Source organism: Caretta caretta, chromosome 10 (assembly GCF_965140235.1).
Source record: "Caretta caretta isolate rCarCar2 chromosome 10, rCarCar1.hap1, whole genome shotgun sequence".
Taxonomy (NCBI): Eukaryota; Metazoa; Chordata; order Testudines; family Cheloniidae; genus Caretta; species Caretta caretta.
Genome location: NC_134215.1, coordinates 55600436 through 55625713, shown reverse-complemented (window position 1 = coordinate 55625713; position 25278 = coordinate 55600436). Strand labels below are relative to the sequence as shown.

The window sequence follows — 25278 nt, the reverse complement described above, 5'->3', positions numbered from 1 at the left end:
AATGAGGGAATGAACTTGCATTTCTGTATTTTATAAACATGGACATAGTAAGGAGGTATGGAATAGAGTGTGTTCAGTGTGCAGATGATGCTTAGCATTAGATCTGTCTCTCTCACTCTCATATCTAGCTCCATGAGTGATGTTGAGCATTTTCCCAGAGCCTGGGTAAGACTGGGGCTTGGATTGGGAAACTGTCTGAAACTCATTCTGGACAAGAAGAGGGTGATTATGATGGATTAGGGGAAGCAACCAGTGGATTTGGCTGAAGTTATATCAGCCATTCAAGTGTGTTACATTCTCAGCTGTTTCTTAAGAATCAAATAGCAGCAGTGACCAAGTTGGCTTTTCCTAATCTGTGTCTGGAAAAGAAGCAGGAAGCGAAATCATTTCTTCTTACATGCCTTTGTCACCTCTGGATTAATATGTGCAAGAATGATTTTCATGTGATATGAACAGGTTCATTCAAAGCTGAGACCATATCAGTGTAAAAGGTTTACAAGCTCAGTTGTAAGTATATAACGTGGTGTTGGGCTTTAATATAAATGTTTCACATGACTCCAGCTATTATGTTTATTTCTGGGCATTTCCTGATGTCCCACAAATTACTTTTTTTTAGAATAGCACACTCCTGAACAATGGATCAAGGAGTTCCTTCTCGGGAGTACATTTGCAAAATAGTGTGGAGTGATTTTGCTTCATGGCTCCCAGTGATTCTAAAGAGAGGAGCAGGGATAAATATCTATATATCACTCTGAAAATATTTCCCATCCCAGACCTTGTAGAGAAGCCCATAGCCAAGTAGTGGTTAGCTGGTGAGGTAAGAGCAAAAGCAGAAAGTTGCTGAATGCTAATAGTTGCTTTCTAGTATAGACGAGGTTGTCTCAAAGATAGGTATATGGAATGAGACTGCATTACTTGTCTGCGCTTTGTGAAAGGGATTTGAGAACAAAAAGTTCTGTGGAGTTTAATAGAAAATGACAGCTTTATATAGGTTCTTTTGAATGATCATACTAAATTACATCCCTGCTATAGAATTCTACAGAATTGTTTGAAAATCCTTTATACAGGATTTCATTCTCTATTAATTTCTATAGCAGCCTACTGGTTTCATGCCTATTCTGTAAGGATAGAAGTGAATCCCTGCAATAGAGATGTGGGGAGCTGAAATAAGAGTGGCAGCTGGATTTCCATGGTATTGATCAATCCAAATATGTTTGTACAAAGAAAGAAGGAAAAGAAAACAGCCAATGCTGACTTTTAAGGAAAATATGACTATACACAAGATGATTTTGGATAATCTTTGCAAGAAGAGGCCAAACTTACGCAAAAGTTTCAACAATAATGGTGGCTATAGTTGTCCCCAGTTAAGGTCTTGACTGCATACTATTACATGTTAGATCTGTTTAATGGCTGTTCAAGTTATGTTGCCTTTCTTTTCCAAAATATCCTTCATTTTTATTCATGAATCCTCATTATTTGCTTGATAATGTCACATCTATTCCTTCTCTGATTTCTTCCCACTATCACCATATGGCTTCAGTCGTATACTGGACAAATTTTCATTTCACACCATGCAGCCATGGATTTTGAAGACTGCTATTTACTTTATATATGAGTGATGACCAATGTGTTTTTTCCTCTGTGACTTCAATGCATATTTTGTAATTAAGACTGTAACTCATTGATGAATAGGACCTATATAGGGTGACCAGATGTCCCCGATATTTAGTATGTATGATCGGGACACCATTTGTCCGGATATTTTGCTTCGGCAGCACTCCAGCTTCCCCCCCCCCTTTCTTTCTTGGGGAGGCAAAAAACCTAGAGCCAGCCCTGGTGGGGGGGGAGGGGGAACCTGTGGCTGCCCCCCCATGTGTCCTGATATTTTGTTCTTGTCATCTGGTCACCCTAGACCTATATTTTCTTTTTCGTCCTGCATGCAAGAATCTTAGCTGTGCTATGAAATGTGCATTAGAATTTGTTTTATTTTTCTGCTAAAGATACACAGACCATGTCTATAATGTGACACTCCATTGGATTACTTTACAAACTAAATTACCAGATCTGCAATGCTAGATAATTGTAGTGTCTTCTAAAAGGCATTTTTAACGCCTTTGCTGTGATAGAGTACTATCTGTGCATAAAGTAAGTGCTTAAGCCTTCATTTTAATAGGCAGGTGAAAGTCATATCTTGTGAATTTAGTTCCCATTTTTGTGCATGCCTCTACAGTGGAATACGACACAGCAAAGCCTAAGGTAGTGCTCTGATATACAAGGCAAGAAGCAGTGCCTACGGATATTTTTTTGTCACATAAAATGCAGACTTAATTTTGTGGTATTTGAGATATAACTTTTAACTTTACAAAATTAGTTTGTAATGATTCGTTCAACCATTCCACTTTCTGTCTTCACTGTTTCTTTGCAGACAAGGTCACAATGATTCTTTGGGGTGCAGGTGTTACTTCATCTTCCTCAATATCTGACCAACATATGTTGTCTTCCTTCAGAATTAACTTGCCATATTAGAGCATATCAAAGATAAAAGCAAATCAATAGAGTCTTATAGAATGGATATTCAAACTGCCATGTTTATTTATGTGTGTTTGAAGCTTCCGAAAATGAATTGTATGAAAATCTTTAAATATATTCTCTAGTTTGGATAGAGTTTTTTTTTAAATTTAGATTGTCCAGAGAAATCATGAAGTGCAGGTATAATAATTTATTCTGTGGGTTGGTATGCTATAAAACAAGTGGATGTCTTCCATGGAGTAGGAACTGTTTGCATATATGTTATATCCTATAACATTAAACACTGAAATAAAATACTTTTCTCCATTCTAAAAGCTTGATTAAAGAAACACAATTTCTTCATCCCTGGCGTAACTAAAAAACAAACATTAAATCAAAATAATTTCCTAAATTGGTTCCAAAACTCCAGATGTTAAACAAATTATTTTATTTAGTCTTACAACATGTCTGTAATGTTAAACGCTTGGAAATTGTCCGAGTCTGAACTAATTCCATACACTAACATTTTGTAAATTACAAATGCACCTCTTGTCCCAAGAAAATCAATGTGCCCTTCCATGTTAATCTGGAAAAAAATTAATTGTTGCAATTTTGGGGTTTCAACTTTTTTAGGAAGTTGGAGTTTTTTAGCCCTGTCCCCTTGTCTTCCATAATCTTTTCCTCAGCCTTTAGTGCTGTTGTTCACTACCTCTTTTTTTATCACTCTGTCCTTACTTGCCTTTCATGGCCCATTATACCTTGCTCTCCTCCTACCTCTCTACTTGCTTTTTCATCATTTCGTTTGGTGGTTATTTGTCATGCTCTGTACTTCTTCATCTTGAACATCCACAGAGAATAGTTCTTGGTCCTCTCCCTCCCCCCCACCCCATCTTATACCTCAGAGACATTATCCATTCACCTTCCTCTGGGTTTCCTTGTCCATCTTTTCTCACCTCTGTTTGTGTTTTTAGACTGCAAAGTTCTCTAAGGAAGGATGGACTTTACTTGTGTTTTTGTAGCTCACAGATAATAAGTCCTTTACAAATAATAATTAATCATTCAAAAATAGTACTCTTGCAAAATGCTGTAGTCTGATTTCACATTTTTATACTTACTTTCCAGTCATTTGTATTGTGTCACAATCAGTTTAATGAAAAACATTAAATTAAGTATATCTCTGATTTACACTAATAAATTACTCCAGAACAGATATCCTAATGTACTCCATCAAGAATCTGTGCAGCTAAACTAACAGCCTTTCTCTTCTTACTCTTCAACCACTCTGTTGTTATCACTTTTGCTTTGGCTATTGTTTTACTTACACGTCAAATACCCACTGAATTATAGTAATTAACTCAAAAGACAAGGTGATAATTTACCATGTCATTGACTTTGCTTCCATTTACATAGCTCTAAAATGCCATTGATGTCAGTTGCGTTATTCCAGATTTACAGTGGCATAAACAGAGAAAAGTTGGCCCATTGTGTTAATGACACAATGGGCCAGATAGTCACCTGGTCTGTTGTGTTAAGCAAAAAATAAAACATATTATGCAAACATTTATCCTTCCTATGTGTGAGCAATTTTTGTATGCAACTGAATTTGTTACTAAACTCTGCTTATATCCCTCTCCCCTTTAATGGCATTTGAACAAAGGGTCAGTTGTCCTATTGCATTTTTGGGAGAAGGCAGCACTTCTAGCTCCACAGACTCCTATATTCCTCCTTCTGGAGTTAGGTGTGAGTCATAAACTGGGTCTCAGTTCAGCATTGATCTTTCGTATGTATAGACAGTATTCCAGGATTTATGGGAACCAATTTCTCTAATTCCTCTGACTCTTCCAGTTGGAGCAACTGAGTTTATAATCTAAGTTAAAAACACTGCTGCCCTTGAATTCATGAGTAAAAGAGGTACATAGAGAGTAATTTCATGGGTGAAAAAGCTTTACTGCTCCTTATCTCTTTTCAGGTTATTCTGATATAAGAAATGAAACACTGTAATTGAAGTCAATCAAGGGTAAAATAAATCATCTTTACAGCACTGCAAAAATGGGGTTTAGACCGTGATCAGTATTGATGTTTATCCCATTGTGTTCAGGTTATTGATTACAGCCATCAGTTTACATGTCTACAAACTTATTTTACTCCCTTTCATTTGTTGATTGTACTTCCAAAAGTTCATGGGAATTAAGAGCCTTCTAGAAAGCGATTAATCTTTTATTTCTCCACAGGAATCCAATCTGTTGTGAAAGCAAATTAGAAGCCTATTGTAGGGTTCAGTAAAGAGTTATCAATTTGGTAATAGTGTGTTTAGGCTAAGACCCTTGAGCTGGACCTTTTTTTCCCCCTTCAACTTTTTTTTAACTAACTTTAACAACATAAATAAAGCACTTTTCCCCCTAAAAATTATTAAAATGAAAAAGAGTATAGAATTGAGAAAGTAAAATTATTAAAATCAAAAGAGTATAGAATTGAGAAAGTAAAATCTGAGGCTCAACATTGGCCTCTGTTATTTCTGGAGTAAAATAATCCTGGGTAGATTGAGATATAATTTCTCAATTCTGTGCATTCAGTGTGGTTGGGCAGCTTTCCATACAATGTTTGACAGAAAGAATAAGTATTTTAGAATAAAAGTGATTCATTTGTAGTGGCATGTTTGTGTTTTGAATGTTAAATTCACTGATTTGCTATTCAGGCATATAGTTTAATTGATGGTACAATTTATGAGGAGGTTAAGGAGTGATTAGGTAGATACAGTAAAGTCTACATTTGTTTGAGTGTTGTAGAGATGTTACGAAAAATCTGTTTTTTGTGTTGTCCCTTTCCCGCATTTTCCTTACCTTTTTGGCACTGTACTCCCATGTGGCATACAAGGGATCGTGGAGCACTAAGAATTGTTTTGGTAATAAGACACACAATTAAGAAAGCCAATCTATACTTTTCCCAAATAAAAGTTACATTGAAATGTGTTCTTTTGTAGGGTTGGTTCCAAAGCCCTTTTGAGTCTTGCATCTTTCTCACACTCACATAGGTGCACAGAGAGGAAAGGCTCAAAGAATGTCTTTCTGTAGTAAGACCCCACACATTCACAGGCTCTGCACTTGTTGAACGGGATGTTTGAAGAGATGGTGACATGCTGTACCATGCTAAATGATGGTGCATCTTACACTTTATGCCTGGGAACTCAGGAGGGATTGAACCTGCTGGGGCACAATCACTCAGGATCCCACCTCTGGTATAGGTTGTTTGTAAATTACATAATCTTTCCCATTTTGATCCTAAAATTGTATTGTTTTTCTGTCAGTGTTGAATGTTCATATTATACCCTTAACTCCAGATGTGATTAGCTAATAAGATGTCCCTACAGCTGTTTCTTGCAGGCACTCAGTATTTAGCAGAGATAAACTTTATTATAATTTTCTATTTACTCTAAGATGAAAGAAAGATTTTGGGTATGAGACAATATTTTACAGCAAATTACCATTCTATTAATAGTGTCTAGATATGATTAGAGGTACCAATTACATTTTGAGGAGTGAATCTTTGAAAAGGTGAATTTACTTAACTTTCTGTATTCTTTGATTACATAGGACCAGATTCTGCTATTATTTCTAATGCTGAACTGGGTCTTATGCCATTTATTTTCTTTGGATTCATTATTACATCATAATTTTTCTTTTGTCCCCACCATGTAATCATATATGTTAGCAGCTGCTGTAAATTACTTTGGCAAATTATTTTTTCTGCAGTTGAATTCTCTGAGTAATAAATTGATCACTCAGGTTTTTTCCCAGTCCAGTTTAATAGTGAAATCATTTTTTTATTAAAGAGGGTGTTGTTCATCAGCTTAATAAAAACAGGCACAATGGGTTTTTTGTGACAAAATTATTTTTAATGTATTGTACTGCATATTTTTATCATATAACATAGTCTCCAGAATATAGCTATTAAATGACTGTTATAGGTATTTTCAGGAACACAATGCCCTGCAAAAGAATGGTTAATTAAATGACACAGGCTTAATAGCTGCCCTCAGCCATGGGGTGGACAGCCATATAGTGTGGTATGGAAGGAAAGTGAGGATGTGGGGAGGGGGCTTCAGGGGATGAAGAAATGTGTTTGCAGGGGTCATTTTGGGAGGGAGCAGGACTGTGCAAGGTTCCTGTGCTGGAGCATGAACTCAGCTCCCCAAGACATTGGTGCTTCATGGGTTCTTCACACTGATGTCTTGCCATCTCTGTACACTGAGCCCAGAGCACCTGGGGGAGCCAGGAGATGTGCAGTAGGGTAAATGGAGATGTGAAGAAGGGTGTGCACAGTTTTTGGGGTCAGAATGGGGGAGATGTGAGGATTGAATTGTGGGAAAGGAGCGCCTCTCAGACAAACCTTCTGTGGTTTGTCAAACTGGTGCACCTTTGTCAAAGCTTGTCAAAGAGGAGATTTTCTCCACTCTACAACTCCCCCAGACTCCTCCTAACTCAAGCCCCACTTGTCCCCATCACCTCACATGTGGGTTAGAATTGGAGATCAGATCTGCCTATAGGTAGGGATGAGGCAAGCAGGTTCATTTGGAATGAGGAACTAGGGGCATTATATTGAGGGGGGACATGGGGAGACTAGAGATGCTGCCATGGGGCACTGGGCTATAGTGTATGTAGCCTGTGATAGGGTGTACCAAGCCCTTTGAGGCCCCCCTGCTGTAGGCCTCAGGTTCCTACCACTTGCAGCTCACCCCATCCCAGAAAGGAGCAGTGGAAGAAAGTCCTCCAAGTGGCCTAGAGAGGCTGCGAGGGATGCAGCCAATCAGAGATGGGCTGTGCTGGCTGTTGGGATTCAACCAGGACAAGACCCTGAGTAAGAATGTGCTGGTGCCGTGGGCTAGTGGCCCAGGGAAATGTAGCAGCGACACAGTTTAGTTAACGGGATGCTGTGGACAGCTGTTATCTATAGGGTCCCGGGGCTGGAACCTAGAGTAGTGGGCAGGCCTGGGTCCCCACCATTAGCCACTGGCGAAGTGGCCCGGACTTTGATGCCCCCTGGAAAGGGAACTGAACTGTTTAGTGGCCTAGCTGGCTTTGTGCTTTTTGGGGAATCCTTCATCATTGAAGCTTTAATTTTATAGAAACCAAAATTAAGAAATGAAAAGTTAATAGGCATCTCTTTGTTTCATATTAGTCATGAGTTTTTCAGAGTGAGTCTGTTCAGTGGTGCAAAGATGCCTTTATTTTACAAGAGCATTTTACTTCCTTTCTTCAGTTTCTTGATATACAGTGTGTAAGTTCTGACAGTGCAGTAGTGTTTAGTTCAGAATAATTGGGTTTTTGGGTTGGTATTTGACTGGTGATATATTTCTATGTGCATTGCATCTTTATTTCTTAACGATGCACAAAAAATTGAATAGTTCTACTACCGTAAATGCCACTATGGATTGTACTTTCAAGTTAGCTGCTAATAAAAAAAGCAGCACATTTGACATTTGAGTTGTCGTAGCTCTCAGGAGCCTTGAAAAGATGTAAAATATACTATTGATACCTGTTTCTCTAATTGTGCAATTTTGTGCCTGTGCTAATCATTTGAATCTAAGAAATATGATAATACAATAAAAATTTGTTCTGATATATGATTAATTGCAAAATTGTTTTAAGTATGTTAAATGGAACAGCTTTTGCTCTCCATGGACTGAAATACCACTAACTGTCTCATCCTAACGTATTTGCAGAGTTAGAGGCAAAAAACGTACAAAGGAAATAAAATGACTCTCATATTAGGTCAAATCAAGTACTTTGTGCTGGGGTTGTGTTTGGGCCATGGTTTGATAAAATCTTCCTCTGGCCATAGGTACTATCTGCAGACTTTGGGCTACAGTTTTGTCTTCAGCCCCAGCCCATTTCCCCTCCATAAGCAAGTGAGTAATTTGGCTACTGAATCTATGTAATCACGGATCTAGTTTCCCAGGCCACTCCCCAAATCCCTTGCACGCATACACATGATGGAGCATTGCTACCAAGTGCGTAAAAAGGGGAAGATTATCCTGTTTGGGTTCTCAATGGCTGTGCATGCTGTGCAACTGAACTATGTTGATTCTGATCTGAAGATGTTTTGAGGCTTTTCACATTTGGCTCAATGGAAGAGATTAATGAACTCTTCTCTTTTTTTTTTCTTTAAATATTGTAGTACTTTCCTTGGATTCTATTTCTCTCCTTTGTTATCTTCTCTACTTTTCTCCCGATTCTTTTTGCTCTGCAATACTCTACTCTGAATGTTAGTGGCAGAGAGATGACAGCACTGTCTTCCACTACAATAACATTTAACATAGTTGTTGACACTCTACAGAAACAGTTCTGTCCATCTGCTGTATACTGAAGGGCAAGGAGGTCTCTACCTACTTCACTATTTACCACAGACATTTGCATAGAAAAGGATAATTTGTTTGTTAGAAATTCAGTAACTTTGCTTTAGGAGACATAAAAATGCCATTAATCATTTAAGAAGTAATGCTATATATTCCAGATAACCTTTATATTCCCTCTTCCATCTTACTCCTTTGTTTTTTCTCCATGATCTTTCTTTCTCCTAAATTTCTTTTTGGGATTCTTGAGTGCGATTTCAGATGGTCTGAGGCCCATCTTCCTAGATTGTGCCCTCAAACTTTACACTTGCATTTTTGCTCCTTGTGATGGGGTGTTCACCCCCACACTAGCCTAGAAGGAGTTAATGAGGCTGAGAAAGAGCCAATTTACCGGATAGGCACTGTTGAATGAAATTAGATGGCCTAAGTAATCCCTGAATGGCAATGGCGCCCCGCTGAGAAGGAATAGACGGGGCTAATATAAAGCCAGGAAGCTGGCAGCAGAAAAGGCTGCAGTGGGAAGCCTGCTTTACTGTCTCGGTGTTAGAGAAGGAAATGAGGAAACTCAAGGGGGAGACTAGAAACCCTGGAGATACAGGCTCTAAAGGAAGGGTTTACCTAGAAGGGTGGTGGAGCAAAAGCCTGAGAGAGGCAGAGTAGAAAAAGGCTCCAGGAAACAGCAGTAAGGTGGGATGCTGGAGACCTTGGCCACTGATTAGCGGGACCTTGAACTGGAACCTGGAGTAGAGGGTGGGCCTGGGTTCCCCTACCAGCTGTTGGGGAAGTGGCACATCGGCGCAGTGGATTTGAAGACTGCCTGGGGAGTTGGGGAGCTTGATACCCTGGAAGGGGAAAAACACATAGTCACCAGGCTGGAGGTCCCAGCCACCAAGAGGGAGTAGACATGTCACAAAGATGGAGCTCCCTGAGATGCACAGAGAGAGAGGTTGTGGGGCACTTGAATGAGTGATAGAAGGGAGCATTGGACCCGGAAGGAGCTAATTCAAAGAGCTGCCAGGAGGAGTGCTCCGTAACACTGAGTGTACCTCTAACTCTCCTGCAAAACGAATTATGGCTAGAAATCTGAGTATTTGGTCCTCGAACTCCCTGTTTGCATTGTTAAACGAAACCTGCCTTTGAAAATGTGCCCTCAAAGTATGAACTTTATATAAACGGTATGTAATTTAGAAAAGATAGATTTCAACTAAGTATTTTGGTTTATGTATTTTTGTCAATTTTGATTGTTCGTTACCTTAAACGTGAGTGCGTGTGTCTACTAATTCCATAGAGAGACAGACTGACTAACTGACCCTAGGCCACATTTCCAGCCTCTAATTTTGTGCCCCCAGTTTTTCCAGCATAATTTATGAAACTTAAATGTCTAAGTACCCTATGGTGTCTGAAAATAGTTATTTAAATATCTCATGTATAAGTAATTGTGGGCATAAACCACTGCTGGTACTATTTTGAGCCCACCCTTGTAGGCACAAAAATGAAAGTCAGGGGCTCTTCCTGATTCTTTTGCTATAGTCAGTGATTATAATAAAAAAACCAAAACCTATATGTCACCATCAGGCAACAGTAACAGTATCAGCTCCAGAGTGGCCACAGCAAGCATGATGTTGGTGAGGCCTCATGACATTGGTGAGGCCTCATCTGGACATTGGTGAGGCCTCATCTGGAGTACTGTGTCCAGTTTTGGGCCCCACACTACAAGAAGGATGTGGATAAATTGGAAAGAGTCCAGCGAAGGGCAACAAAAATAATTAGTGGTCTGGAACACATGACTTATGAGGAGAGGCTGAGGGAACTGGGATTGTTTAGTCTGCAGAAGAGAAGAATGAGGGGGGATTTGATAGCTGCTTTCAACTACCTGAGAGGTGGTTCCAGAGAGGATGGTTCTAGACTATTCTCAGTGGTAGAAGAGGACAGGACAAGGAGTAATGGTCTCAAGTTGCAGTGGGGGAGGTTTAGGTTGGATATTAGGAAAAACTTTTTCACTAGGAGGGTGGTGAAACACTGGAATGCGTTGCCTAGGAGGTGGTGGAATCTCCTTCCTTAGAAGTTTTTAAGGTCAGGCTTGACAAAGCCTTGGCTGGGATGATTTAATTGGGGATTGGTCCTGCTTTTGAGCAGGGGGTTGGACTAGATGACCTCCTGAGGTCCCTTCCAACTCTGATATTCTATGATTCTATGTTCAAGTTTAGTACACTTGCCATTCAAATAGTTTACAGATTGCACCTGAGTCAGAACATGATACTCCAGAGATTCTGCTAAGCAATTTATATCCTCAGCATTGCATAAGATTTTTTAAAATTGGTCCATATTATGTCTGTCAGTCCTTACTTGAGATAAAGGAACTGCCAGTCCTTCAGAGAATAGGGGTCAGTGTTTATTTAGGAGGTGTGACAATTCACAAGATCCACCTGTAGACATGTATAAGTCTGCTGAAGATGATTAGGGCACAGAAAAGGAGAAAACCTATCTTTAAAGGATGAGTTTTGGTGTATTTTATATAAACTTAGCAGAGTTTTTTGAAAATTTGTGAGATAGCATAAGTTTTATTTTTCCATGACTTCTTAGAGAAATGTAGTTAGAGGAATAAAGTGGTGGCAAATTACAGTTATTTTCAAAAATTATAGTTTACGCCATTTACATAAATCAACTAAAGTCTAAAAGCAGTTGCTTCAAAGAAGTAGTAAACATGTTTTGAATGATCAGCCAGCATGTAGAATGTCCAAAAGAGGCATTTAGGTCTCTTTACAGGGCCATGGTTTAGAATTCTGAAAGACTGGCAGTGCAAAACATTAAGCTGTTAGTTTACTGGAGAGAAATTGTTGTTGTGTGATTGGATTTGGAATAACTGATGGCAGCACTTGAGAGAACACAGCAACATAAAATGTGACTTCTGTCTGTTTAAATTGTCAGGGATCCCACAAAGGACTTGAGGATTTTCAAATCATAGCTTGCAGAGCCTCTTCTATGAATCATTTAACCTTTCCAAGTAGCAGCCTAATTTTAGCTTCTTTTGTAGGTATATGCTTGTATGTCATCCGTGCAGAATTCTGTGTGCAAGAACTGCTTCCAGCAGAGGCCGACTTCATAGCTTGGGGTCTCTGCCAGGCTGTGTTTCCATAACTCTGGAAAATGTGTGGAAAAATGAAAGACATAGTAGTACATTTTTAGATGTGTTTGTTCTGCTTGCATAGCCAGCAGTACTTGTTTATATACTGCAGATCAGCTTCAAAACCCTGATCTATGACTGATTTTTATATTTGTAAGCTAAAGCCTCCTCCTGTAAGTGAGCTGTAGGGAGACTAAGGCTCCGTGTGTGACCATCCATGCAACAATGAACAAACAAAATCTATGTTTAGTGACAGTTAAGGTTGTGGATGAACCCATCCAATCCACCTAAAACCATAAAAGCAAGGAAATAAGAAGTCAAGAGAGAAAGCTTGTGAATTCTATCAATAAAATACTCCATACGGCATTCACTTATTGATATCTATTGGAAATGGAAGTAATACATACTACAACTTAATCTGACTTGTACTATAACTTTAAAATTTACATTTGGGAGGGTGAGTAAATGAGATGGAGAAGAAAAAGAGTGACACTTCCACTCCTGTTTTTCACCTACCTCATCATTAATAGTTCTATCGCATAATTACTACAATTTAGACCTGGTGAAAAAAAATCGCACACAAATTCTGCAAAATATTTCAAACAATTTTCACAGCAAATTTTATTTTTCGTGGAATAAATGCCAAATAAAATGAACATTTTGTTTAACTTCAAACTGAATTTTTTGTTTCATTTTGAATTTTTAAAAATTTTAATCAATATTTGTGAAACTTTTTTATTTCAACAAATCTGCATTTATTGACAAAAATTGTTTAAAAAACGTCTACCAACTCTAGACTGTAAACATATGAACATCTATAGCTGATTTTTTTCAGACACTGAAATCTTTCTATTGGCATTTTCTTGGGGTATATGATGCAGCTCCCCCAGAGCAGTCTATTCTATACACAAACAAGGATGATAATATTCACCAACAATAAGGGTCTTACTAGGTAGTGGGTTTCAGGGAGAGACACACACTTTTTGCTGTCTGTGTAAAAATAGCCACCAGATTAGTTGACAACCCCTAGTTTAGCCCCATGGAAAGTTTGTGCAAACTTTTTCTTAGGTTTTGAAGGTCACACAGTGATTTTTTTTCTTTTTCAGTGTTTTGTATTTTATTAGAAACACTTCATACACTCAACAGCTAACCCATATTCGTACCGTGGCAGCATTACTGAACAAGATTTTTGCCATCTGTTTGATACAGCAAATGACTAGTTTTTTATATTTCCCCTCGAGACCTATATCCTGAATTTGATCCCCATCATTGAATGATTCAGCTTGTTTGCTGGCTTTACAACACACTTCATAGAAAACCTACTAGTAGGGACAACAGAGAGCCACTGGGGACACAATGGCACAGACTTACAATAATGCACCATTTAGTTAGCCAAAAATCACACTGTCATCTCAGGGTCACAATCTCCACACATCAATTTGCCGCACCTTCTTATGTGCAATATCCCTTTCTTTTTTGTAAGATCAAGGCAATACTTAACAAGGCGGGTGTATCTCCCCCAACATGGTCTGGCAGAATCAGATCAATAAAAATGGTTATTCTCCTTAGAATTTGGTATTTGCTCCAGATGCTGTCACTTCTTATTGATGAGAGATTAGGATCTTTGAGAGGTTGCCTATATATGGAAACTGTGCTATATAATTCAGGTCATTTTAATAAACTTATCTTTTTTATATCTGAATTTCAAATGAAACAAGGACCTAAGGAATATTTGGCTATTTTGAAACTCTGGGGTAAATCTTGAAGAATATAAAACAATGGGTTAAACTCCAGCTTTTTCCCCCTCCCCCAACTCACCCCTTTTTCCACATAGAAAATATTTTCATCTAGCTCATCTAATATAACTTTCAAAATTAGGTGGATTATGGGAATTGGTTGCCCTGTGAATGTCTTTGCCTGAGGGTCTCTGTTCCTTTGAAGAATTATATTTAACTTTTGATCTTCTCCTATGCAGCCTCTCTGCATATCTCCAACTGTGACATTTTATAGGACCACAAATCAGTGAGACTGACATTTCTTACTCTTTTGAAGCAGTTCTGAACTCTCAAGGATATAGCAGCAGCTTTATTTCAACAATTTACAAACTCCTAATTGTGCCTGGGACTGTAATGGAGGAGAGAGCACAGGAAGGCTTCTGTGAGAAAGAAATCCCTTGGCATTAGCTGTTAATGGTATAAAGGAACTATAGGAAGCAGTCTAAATTTGGGAAACCAATTAAAGGATTATTCATAAAAATAAATATTCTGCTCCTTTCTCTGTAGATCTATTTAGCTCTCAGGCAAGAGGGTGAGTATGTAAGGAGGTGGTAGGATTTGGGAGGACTGCACAAGGTGTGCACATCACTTGTGTTCTGTGAGATTCAGTTCTATGGGCTCCACGTGTGACCACATCAAAGGGGGCCAGTGATGCACACAGAGGGGGCATACCAAAGGCCTTGGGGGCTACTCCTGCCGGATAAACAAAAGCACAGCATAAGGTCTTATCAGCCAGTTTGAGAGTGGTAAACTTGTACCAGTATCAGGCTGTTTACAGCATTGCTTTAGCTGCCTCTTTCTGATCATAAGCCTTATTCCCAACCATTTGCAGAGATCCTCCACACACAGCCAAGATACCTGGACTCTAGGCACTCTAGGGACTGGGCATGCCCCAAAGCATATCTGGCCGCAGCCTCTGTTCTAGGAATCTTACCTCCTGAATGCAAGAAACACTAGGCAGTTTGGACTCCCTGCTCCTGGTATTGTCTACTGCCTTTTCAGAGGTCATTAATTCAAACTGCCTGATTGCAAACCCTTACTGACAATGAGAGATCTCACCACAGTTATGTGTTTAGTAATAATCAGTAAAGTTAAGATTTTATCATGGTTATTTTTAAGACAGGGAAATAAACAAAAATTCACAGAAGCCCACAATCTGTCCCTGACTTTTACTAAAAATAACTGAGACCAAATGGGGGCTATAATGTGGCTATAATAAGATTGCATAGCATGCAGTGGCCATAAGTTTATAGATTTAGGCATTCTCAGGCCAGAAGAGGATCATTGTGATTATCAGGGCTGACATCCAGTAAAGTACTGGCTGTAGGATTTCCTGGAATTAGTTTCTGTTTTATATAGAGCACATCTTTTAGAAAAATTTCCACTGGTGAAGAATCTACCGTAACCCTTAGTAAGCTGTTCCAATGGTTAATTATCTTCACTGTTAAAAATTTTCACCTTGTTTCTAGTCTAAATTTATCTAGCTTCAACTTCTAATAACTGAATCTTGTTTATACCTTTCTTTGCTAAGTGAGGAGCCCTCTACTATCAAATTTCTGTTCCCCCTGTAGGTACTTATAGATTGTGATCAAATCACTCCTTAACCTTCTTTTTGATAAACTAAATAGATTGAGCTCCTTGCGTTTGTGACTATAAGGAATTTTTTTCCAATCCTTTTAATCATTCTTTGGGCTCGTTTCTGAATCCTGTCCAAGTTATTGAATTGGGGACACCAGAACTAGATGCAGTATTCCAGTAGCAGTCACACAATGCCAAATACAAAGATAATATAACCTATTTACTCAATATTCCCGTTTATTCATTCAAGTATCACATTAGTCTTTTTGGCCACTTTGTAGCACGCGGAGCTCATATGGATTAGCCACCATAACCCTCCACTCCTTTTCACAGACACCACTTCCCAGGATAGTCTGCCATCCTGTAGTACGGCCTATGTTGTTTGTTCATAGATGTATGACCACATTTTTAAATCTAATCCTGTGTCCCAACTGGGAACAAAACTGCAGCAATAGCAATTCTCAAAAAGGCCTTCACCTTAGTTATGGGCCTTTTGCATCTGAAAAAGGAATTCTTGGCAAGACGGGCATGCTTGCTCTGTGCCATAATTTCTGCCCCAAACATCTAATTTAACCTTGAAAAGCAATCTGAGCCACATTAAACGAATGCAAAAAAGAGGCAAACCAGAGAGATCATGGGAGTGGAGAAACTGAGAGGGATGTGATTCCTTGTAGAAGCACTTGGCTACTTGGAATCAGCTACTCCTCCAGTGATCAGCATCTGGAGAGCCACCAAAAATTAATGAGGCTATTGTTCTAAAGGAGTTAGATATGAATAAAAATGAAGCACTGGTTTCTGTGAGGTCCAAGAATAATTCCCAAAGAAGACTCAGAAAACTGACAGATCCAGAGTAGACAGCAACTCTTGGGTTATGTGCTGTTCCTGGAGTTTGCAGAGTGGGAGGGAGGAAGAAAGGGAATAATTTTAACCTTTTTCTTCCCTCTCTACATGTGGTAAGGGGTGGGTCATGGTTGAAGCTGACTTATAGAATACTATAAATCAGATGCTTATGATTCATGTAAGATTTGTTCTACTGGTGCTTGACCTTTCTGTATTACCTGTACTTTTAGTGGCACCAGTGCCACTGTTGTTCCATATTTTATACGCATCTCTTTATTCTATAGCCGGAGCTTCTGCTATCTAGCTTTGAAAGTATAAACTATGACAAAATAATGCTTTGTACTGAAAATAGATTTATAGTATTTATAGTGATCATTCTCTCTTTGGAGTGGAGAGAATACAATATTTTACGACTCTGCACTTTGTTATGGGCTTTAGCCATCCATATATTACCCTTTTCTATAGAAAGAATTCCTAAAATCCAGATATAACTGAGCTAATATCCAGTAGATATTTCAATCCATGCTCTATAAGATGCCAGTAGCAGGCAGTTGAATCGTCTAGAACTCTAGATTATTACATAACTCAACAACTATAACAATAAAAAACTATTGTTGAATAAAACATTGAAGTAAAACATTCTAGCGGCCGGAATCCCTAGTGCTTCTGAACTTGCATGCTTTTATAATTTTTGTCATTTGGCACCTTTCTATTTAACACAATCTGTGTTTTTCTTTAGAAGTAGTAATTATACAGGTTCTGTTATGTTTTCTGTGTTTCATTTCTTTTCATACCTGGAATGAACTTTGCTTAACATGAGTTAACCTGAAGTTTGCCGAAAAGTTAACACGTCCATCAATAATCTTCATAAACACAGTGAAGTATTTGTGAGAACAAGATTTATTTGGGGGCTTTCTTTTCCCCTGTTAATAGGAATTTGGGATTTATAGTATGTCTTTCTCTTTATCTGTTAGCAGATAAATAAAACACAGTGTGTGAGCTGCTGTCTGCTTTCGTAATTACTCCTGAGAGCATTCTGTGCAAAAAAAATTAAAAATTCCACACACAGTATTTTAAAATTCTGCAAATTTTATTTGTCAGATAAATGTGGAGGCTGCAGCATGGCTTTGGGAAGCACAGACCACTGGCTGCACAGAGGTGGGAGATCACTGTGCAGCTTTCCCCCAACCCCCTGGGACATGGACTCAGCAGTGAGGCTGTACCCAACCCTGACACAGTGCAAACAGGTGGCCACAGGTTCGAAAGAAGGCCTGGTCAGTCCTTTTACTACCAGGTTTAAATCCCATGTGGGAGTGGAAAGCCAAGTTTGTGGCAAGAGTTTTACTATATCCTTAAGGAACCTTCTGGTAGTTGGATGTCACAGATGGCGGACTGTCTACTGGATGGTGGAAGGCTGTTATAGCCTCTAGGTGGACTCTAAAAGATGTTATAAACAGTCGTGATCTTTTTAGGGTCAGTGTACAGTCTAAGTTGTGTGTAAGAGTCACAGACATCCCAAAAATCTCCCCGACATACACTAAATCCGAAATCTGGACCATTTTTGCAGTTAGGTACATCATGCTGAGGATTTTCTGCTGTGTAATAATACCTCTTTGCTTACTTACCTCTCAGTGAAAACGGCCTTCCTGATAGTGATTACTTTGGCCAGGAGAATAGGAGAAATAGTGTCTCTGAGGGCACATCCCCACTATATGGTATTCTTTCAGGACAAGGTTATGCTAAGACCATATCCAAAATTTGTTCCTAAAGTAACCTTCCCATTTCATATGAACCAGTTGATTCATCTTCCAACTTTCTGTCCTAAGCCTCACCGAGACAACAGAGAGGTTATATCACATACCCTAGATATCAGAAGGGCCATAACCTTCTACCTGGACAGAACAAAGTCCATAAGGAAGTCCCCCACTTTTCATCTCCATTGGGGAAATATCCAAGGGCTCAGCAATATCGGCGCAAAGGCTTTTCAAGTGGGTCTCAAATTGTATCAGACAATGTCACCAAATTAGCAATATGACCCCCTCTGAATACTATTTGTACACACTCCACAGGGTCGATCTCCTCATCCATCGCCTTCTTCAAGAATGTCCCAATCTCAGAGATTTATAGAGCAGTGCATAGGGACACTCCTCAAAGAAGAAAAAGTTACTCACCTTGTGCAGTAATGATGGTTCTTCAAGTTGTGTGTCCGTATGGATGCTCCCTTCTACTTTGGAGTTCTTATCAATGACTCTGCAGTACAGAAGAAACTGAGGGGGGTTAGACCATGCATGCTCATGGTAGGGCACGAGGAGAGACAGCGCATGTGCTGGCCTAATGACACCACTACCAAAATTCTCCGATCAGCAGCACAGGGACACAAGCACACCTACTGTGGAGCACCCATATGGACACTCATCTCAAAGAACCATCGTTACTGCACCAGGTGAGTAACTTCTTTATCTGTTTAGACTTGAAATTAGATGAAGGTTTGTGACCATCAGAGGAGTGAACTTTTGGAATAGCCTTCCAAGGGAAGTAGTGGGGGCAAAAGACCTGTCTGGCTTTAAGATTAAACTCGATAAATTTATGGAGGAGATGGTATGATGGGATAACATGAATTTGGTAATTAATTAATCTTTAAATATTCATGGTAAATAGGCCCAATGGCCTGTGATGGGATGTTAGATGGGGTGGGATCTGAGTTACTACAGAGAATTCTTTCCTGGGTATCTGGCTGGTGAATCTTGCCCATATGCTCAGGGTTTGGCTGATCGCCATATTTGGGGTCGGGAAGGAATTTTCCTCCAGGGCAGATTGGAAGAGGCCTGGAGGTTTTTCGCCTTCCTCTGTAGCATGGGGCACGGGTCACTTGCTGGTGGAGTCTCTGCTCCTTGAAGTCTTTAAGCCACGATTTGAGGACTTCAATAGCTCAGACATAGGTGAGAGGTTTTTCGCAGGAGTGGGTGGGTGAGATTCTGTGGCCTGCGTTGTGCAGGAGGTCAGACTAGATGATCATAATGGTCCCTTCTGACCTTAGTATCTATGACTCTATGAATCTGGTGACCTTTTCAGAGAAGAGGACAGTTTCTTGCAGTCATAGACCCCAGTTGAGCAAAGTACTTAAGCAGGTGCTGAGCTCAGTGGGTGAAATCCTTACCCCACTTCAGTCCCTTTATGCTGTGTTAAGGGCTGGAATGGCCTGATAGGGGCACAGCACTATGGAGATTCTGAGCAGTATTGTGGCCCCTAGAGCAGCCCAAGGAATCTGCTGTAAGTCATACAGGGCTGTCTAAGTTTTGCCGGAGGCTTTTCCAGCCCCTGAAACACCCCAAGATCAGGATGGTGCAAAGATGTCTTAAAATTAAAGCCACCTTACCCTGCCCCTACCCCCTGTCCTGGGCTGCAAGTTCTGTGCTACACCTCAGTTAGAAGAGAGAGCACAGATTTCACCCAGTAAGTTCTTAACACATACTTAGTTATGCATGTGTTTTAAGTGATTTACTGAATCAGGGCCTTGAGGAGTCAGCAAGAGAATTGTCCTGTACGGGATTTATTGTGGCTGCTTCTTCTGCTGCTTTGGTATTCCTGCTTCACCAAATCCTTTAATACAAAGCTCAGGTTTGATTTGGGGGTTTATGGGTGAGCTGTTCAAATCTTGTTTGGTGATTTCTTTCTTTACAGGTGCCTGTATTCTATAGTAGGAACTTTGTGAGGATCCAGGTCATACTGTGTGCTCTGCAAATCTTATTTGTGTTTTTCTATATTTGACTTGACCTGTCATTCATATCTTTACATTGATCTTTTAGACTTGGAACTACTTCAGATTGAGAAGTCATTATTTAACATTCTTCATAGATGCTCCTTGTGCCTCCTTTTTTTCTGAAATGTTGCTTTTGGGAGTGGGACAGACAGGGATTGAAATTTTCCCTCCCTATGCATGTTATATTTTTTGCTCTCTGTTGCAAATTTGTATAGTGTTAAAGGATCAGAATAAGCAAGCAGTTTTGAAACAGCAGACTTTTCCATTTTTACCTGCAGTTGGACAAAGAACAATGTTGTTGTTAGACCTGGTTGGAACTCTTTCAAAGAGATTTCATTTTATCAAAGCTGAAATGTTTCACAAAGATATATCAATTTCAACTAAGTTTTGGGAGGGGTAGGGAGTAGTTAGGATCTTAGCCACTGGTGTGAAATGTGGGAGAGACACAGGTTCAAGTCCCTTCTCTGCCTGATTTAGAGTGATCTGGGATGAAGAACTCTGCTCTCAATAAGGCAGAGTAGGGACTTGACTATGGATCTCCCACATCCCAGGCCAGTGCCTTAGTGACCAAGCTACTCACCCACAGATCCGTTCTTTCTGAATCAAAAAGCTCAGTTAGAGTTTCAGTTGGAAAATTGATATTTTCACATCGTTCCATTTTAGCAAAAACATTCTAAAGGTTTTGGTTTTCTTTCAGTGTGGAATGAAATCAAATTTTGAAATCTCAAAAGTTTCAATGAAACAGAATTGTCCTAGAACACCTCTAATTAATATTAGCTTTGTGACTTTGTGACTTGAGCATAGGAGATATTAATCTGCACATGTGAATTAATAAGACTTTTGGGTTCCACCTGGACTACGGAACACAATAACCATGGAGGCTATCTTGATTCTATCACATCAGTTTTTATTATTACATGTAGAGACTTACAAACCCATATTTTCAAAGTCTGGAGCTACTTTTGGCTCCAGTATGGGCAGTTTTGCACTTGCAATCTTTTATATGTGCAAATGATGGCATTTACTAAGTACTTTGATTTATGGTGTCACTTGGTTGCGAGGAGGTCGACAAGACATCAGTTGCACCTGCAAATTACTGCAGGTACATTATGAAAGTCTGTTGCACACAGATGGTCAAGTTTTGCTCTCATTTTCACCTGTGTAAATCTGAAGTCATTCCATTGGTTGATGGTGGGTCTCTTCTTTGTTGGAGAGCAGATTGCTGTGCGGGTAATGAAAGAGATAGAAATTATTAAACTGAAAGTCAGCAATAGTAAGTTTTTAGAGATGATGATGTCAAATGTAGTATTCCATGAATATCTGTGTATTCTTTGGAGTCTGCTGCGTGTTCTTCCTCACATTCTGAGTTTTTAGTGAGGGATGTGTGGATTTCTGAATCCATGAACTGTACAGTTTATATTTCTGCCTGAGGATACAAACAGCATATTATAATTATTGTAATGTATACTACTTTGGTGAACCTGCTCTAGAATGTTGTTGTTTAGGGGATTTTCACTTGAATATGTTCCTCTGATGGCACCAAGTTTCTTGTTCCTGGTCATTGGCACTCCTCTCCCTTTCAGTCATGTGTCTGTCTCTCTCCTGCTCATCACCTGGGCTCACCTCTGGAGCCCAGAACTTTCACAATCTTTCCTTCTCCTCTTTTTGTGCCACCTGCTTACCAGCTGAATATCTGCAGCGCCTCCCCAGTTTACCCCATTAAAGTATCCTGACACTCTTGATGTTTGTCAGTGCATGCTTTTGCTTGAACTAGTCCTCCTTCACTTCCATATTGTGGGGAGGGGGAGGGAGACTGGCTCTCTTCCTGCCTTTCTGCTGTGGACCCAACTGATCCATTATTCCCATGTGCCAGCCAGCTGCCTGAGAAGCCAGCAAACAGCTGAGCAGAGCAGCAAGAACAGATCCGGCTCAGTGTATCCTGTTAAGTGACTGGAACTTACTGACCTATTTGCTGGATTTCCTGTGCTTCCCAGGGGTTGGCAGATTTCCATTTTCAAATGCTGGTCACTTGGGGAGTATGTAATTAAGATGGCAACGATAAATTTGCATCTGTTGGTACTTTTGTTTCAGACTTGCTTCAGCCAACAAGATAACAGTACATTGGTTTACAGCATGTAAGTTATTTAGCTATTGGAAGGGACAGAAATGTCATAGTTTTTAAGATTAAGACTTAGATTCTCCAGAATGTTCTTTATCCATTGAGTTCTATTGTCCCCTGTTTAATAGGGTTTTTTTCCAAATATCTGCCATGAACCACTTTCACCTCCTGGCCATTCAGTTCTTTACAAGCATCAATGTGCTTGCAGCAATATAACCCAATAGGTATATCAGCTGTGCCGCAGCTGCACAATTTCTAAATATGGAGAAAGTATATTAGCTTATTAAGTTTGTGTTGATATTGTAAATCACAGTTATCTTCCTCCAGTGTTAGACACACTACATGCAAATCAGGTGGCTCTAAGAACTGGATACATTTTAAAAATTACAAATGTATTGAGGAAAATGCTGCTATTTTAATTTCAAGTATTTTTAAATCTGGGCAATATATTATTTAGTTCTGTTTTTTTCTTTTAAGTGCCTGTTGTTATTGTTCTTCAAAAGATATCATGTGCAGTTACTAACTCGACACAACGTAACAGACCTAGATGGATTCCTTTTGTCCTTTGCCGTCTTTCTGGGTTTCCATCATGCTATTCCAGAGGTGCAGACTATCTGGAATAAGAGTGTACCACTCTTTATTTCTCACCATTTTTTCTATTGACATTTTTAAAAGCAAATAAAATTCTAACTTGTATGTTTAAAATACTGAAAGCAATTAAATTGGCCATTGTATTTCTAAAAATTAGAAGTCAGACTCATATTCTCTTTCTGGCAACAGTGTGTTGGATTTTGTACCCAAGAAAAGCTGTAGTAGTTTGTGTAACATCAGTGGAGTGTGGATCCAAAAACATTTTAAAAAACATTTTTAGTGCTCAGCTACTTCTCTGGATAATAGTTTTCTTTTTTGTTTTTAGTGTGTGTGTTTGGGATAAGAGAAAGTTTACATGCTGAGCGAATTGTGCAAAGCTAATTAAGATTATATCAAATAGATAACAATTGACAGCATTTATTTTCAAAACTGCTAAAAATATTTGCAATCCTGTCATGTGTATCACCAAGATAAAGAAGTGACATTGTGCTGTTTGTCTTTTCACAGGATCTATTGTTCAGCGTGTGTGCTCTCAATATCATCTCCACAATTGTCTGTGCTTTGGCAACTGCAATGTGCTGCATGCAGATGGTTTCTTCTGATGTTTTGCAAATGGTGAGTGCATTTTAATGATAGTTATATTCTCTCTGTGAATATATCTGTATGTTATATGCAGATATATTTACATGTATGTATAAATCTCCCCACTGTATTTTCCACTGAATGCATCCGATGAAGTGAGCTGTAGCTCACGAAAGCTTATGCTCAAATAAATTTGTTAGTCTCTAAGGTGCCACAAGTACTCCTTTTCTTTTTGCGAATACAGACTAACACGGCTGCTACTCTGAAACCTGTCATGTATGTATTTGTAATTTATACAAATGTAAAGTCAATGATGGTTGATGGTGGTATAAAAGTTTTGTCTTGAAGAGAGATTTTGAAACTAAGAGGTGACCATTAGCTTTGCAAGTAACAAGGTTCAATTTTCAGCTATCACACTGTCTGTATAAGTAAATTCTGGCAAATCTAGGCAGCTGTCCATTAGTGTCTCAGCTGTAGTAGAGGTCATACACACAAAGCAGCAACAGCTATATGTGCAGTTGTCAAGGTTCCTCCTCCACTCTGAACTCTAGGGTACAGATGTGGGGAGCTGCATGAAAACCTCCTAAACTTACTTTTACCAGCTTAGGTTAAAACTTCCCCAAGGTACAAATTAATTTTATCCTTTGTCCTTGGAATATCCACTGCCACCACCAAACTCTAACTGGGTTTACTGGGAAACATAGTTTGGACACATCTTTCCCCCCAAAATCCTCCCAACCCTTGCACCCCACTTTCTGGGAAAGCTTTGGTAAAAATCCTCACCAATTTGCATAGGTGACCACAGACCCAAACCCTTGGATCTGAGAACAATGAAAAAGCATTCAGTTTTCTTACAAGAAGACTTTTAATAGAAATAGAAGTAAATAGGAGTAAAGGAATCACCCCTGTAAAATCAGGATGGTAGATACCTTACAGGGTAATTAGATTCAAAACATAGAGAATCCCTCTAGGCAAAACCTTAAGTTACAAAAAAGACACACAGACAGAAATAGTCATTCTATTCAGCACAGTTCTTTTCTCAGCCATTTAAAGAAATCATAATCTAACGCATACCAAGCTAGATTACTTACTAAAAGTTCTAAGACTCCATTCCTGTTCTATCCCTGGCAAAAGCAGCGTACGGACAGACACAGACCCTTTGTTTCTCTCCCTCCTCCCAGCTTTTGAAAGTATCTTGTCTCCTCATTGGTCATTTTGGTCAGGTGCCAGTGAGGTTACCTTTAGCTTCTTAACCCTTTACAGGTGAGAGGATTTTTCCTCTGGCCAGGAGGGATTTTAAAGGGGTTTATCCTTCCCTTTATATTTATGACATGTCCCCAAATCTCAGCTAGGGTGAAACACTGGCTGGGATATCTTCCTGGAGCTCTAGGAAAAACAGAGTTAATAAGACACATGCATCTCTAAATATACTACCAAGTACATAAAGACTAACAATATTTTCCACATCTCAAGGATGATTTTAACCAGTTGATTCTGGGAAACTTTCACGGGAGAGTGCATCAGCCACTTTGTTAGAAGCTCCTGAGATGTGTTGGAAGTCGAAATCAAAATCTTGGAGAGCTAAACTCCACCAAAGAAGTTTTTTGTTATTTTCTTTGACGGTGTGAAGCCACTTCAGTGCAGCATGGTCGGTTTGCAAGTGGAAACGCCATCCCCAAACATATGGGCGTAGCTTTTCCAGAGCGTAGACAATGGTGTAACATTCTTTTTCGCTGATTGACGAGTTGCTTTCCCTCTCAGACAGTTTTTTGCTGAGAAACACTACAGGGTGGAATTCTTGATCAGGTCCTTTCTGCATTAAAACTGCTCCCACACCACGCTCGGACGCATCTGTGGTTACTAGGAACAGTTTGTCAAAGTCTGGGGCCCTTAGTACAGGGTCAGACATGAGTGTCGCTTTAAGCTTGTTAAAGGCCTTCTGATACTTTTCGGTCCACTGAACGGCATTTGGCTGTTTCTTTTTGGTTAGGTCTGTCAGTGGGGCAGCGATTTGGCTGTATTGTGGTACAAATCGTCTGTAATAACCAGCCA

At 39.4% G+C, this 25278-nt stretch overlaps 1 protein-coding gene across 5 annotated transcripts in view; it reads left to right on the top strand.

The window, feature by feature from the left end:
• ENTREP2 (endosomal transmembrane epsin interactor 2) overlaps positions 1–25278 on the top strand; it is a 385274-nt gene that overhangs the window by 301479 nt on the left and 58517 nt on the right. For all 5 annotated transcript variants that reach the window (XM_048868176.2, XM_048868177.2, XM_075133027.1 and 2 more), the window contains one exon: positions 23152–23259. In XM_048868176.2, the coding sequence (XP_048724133.1) occupies positions 23152–23259 (108 nt within the window). The remainder of the gene's footprint in view (positions 1–23151; positions 23260–25278) is intronic.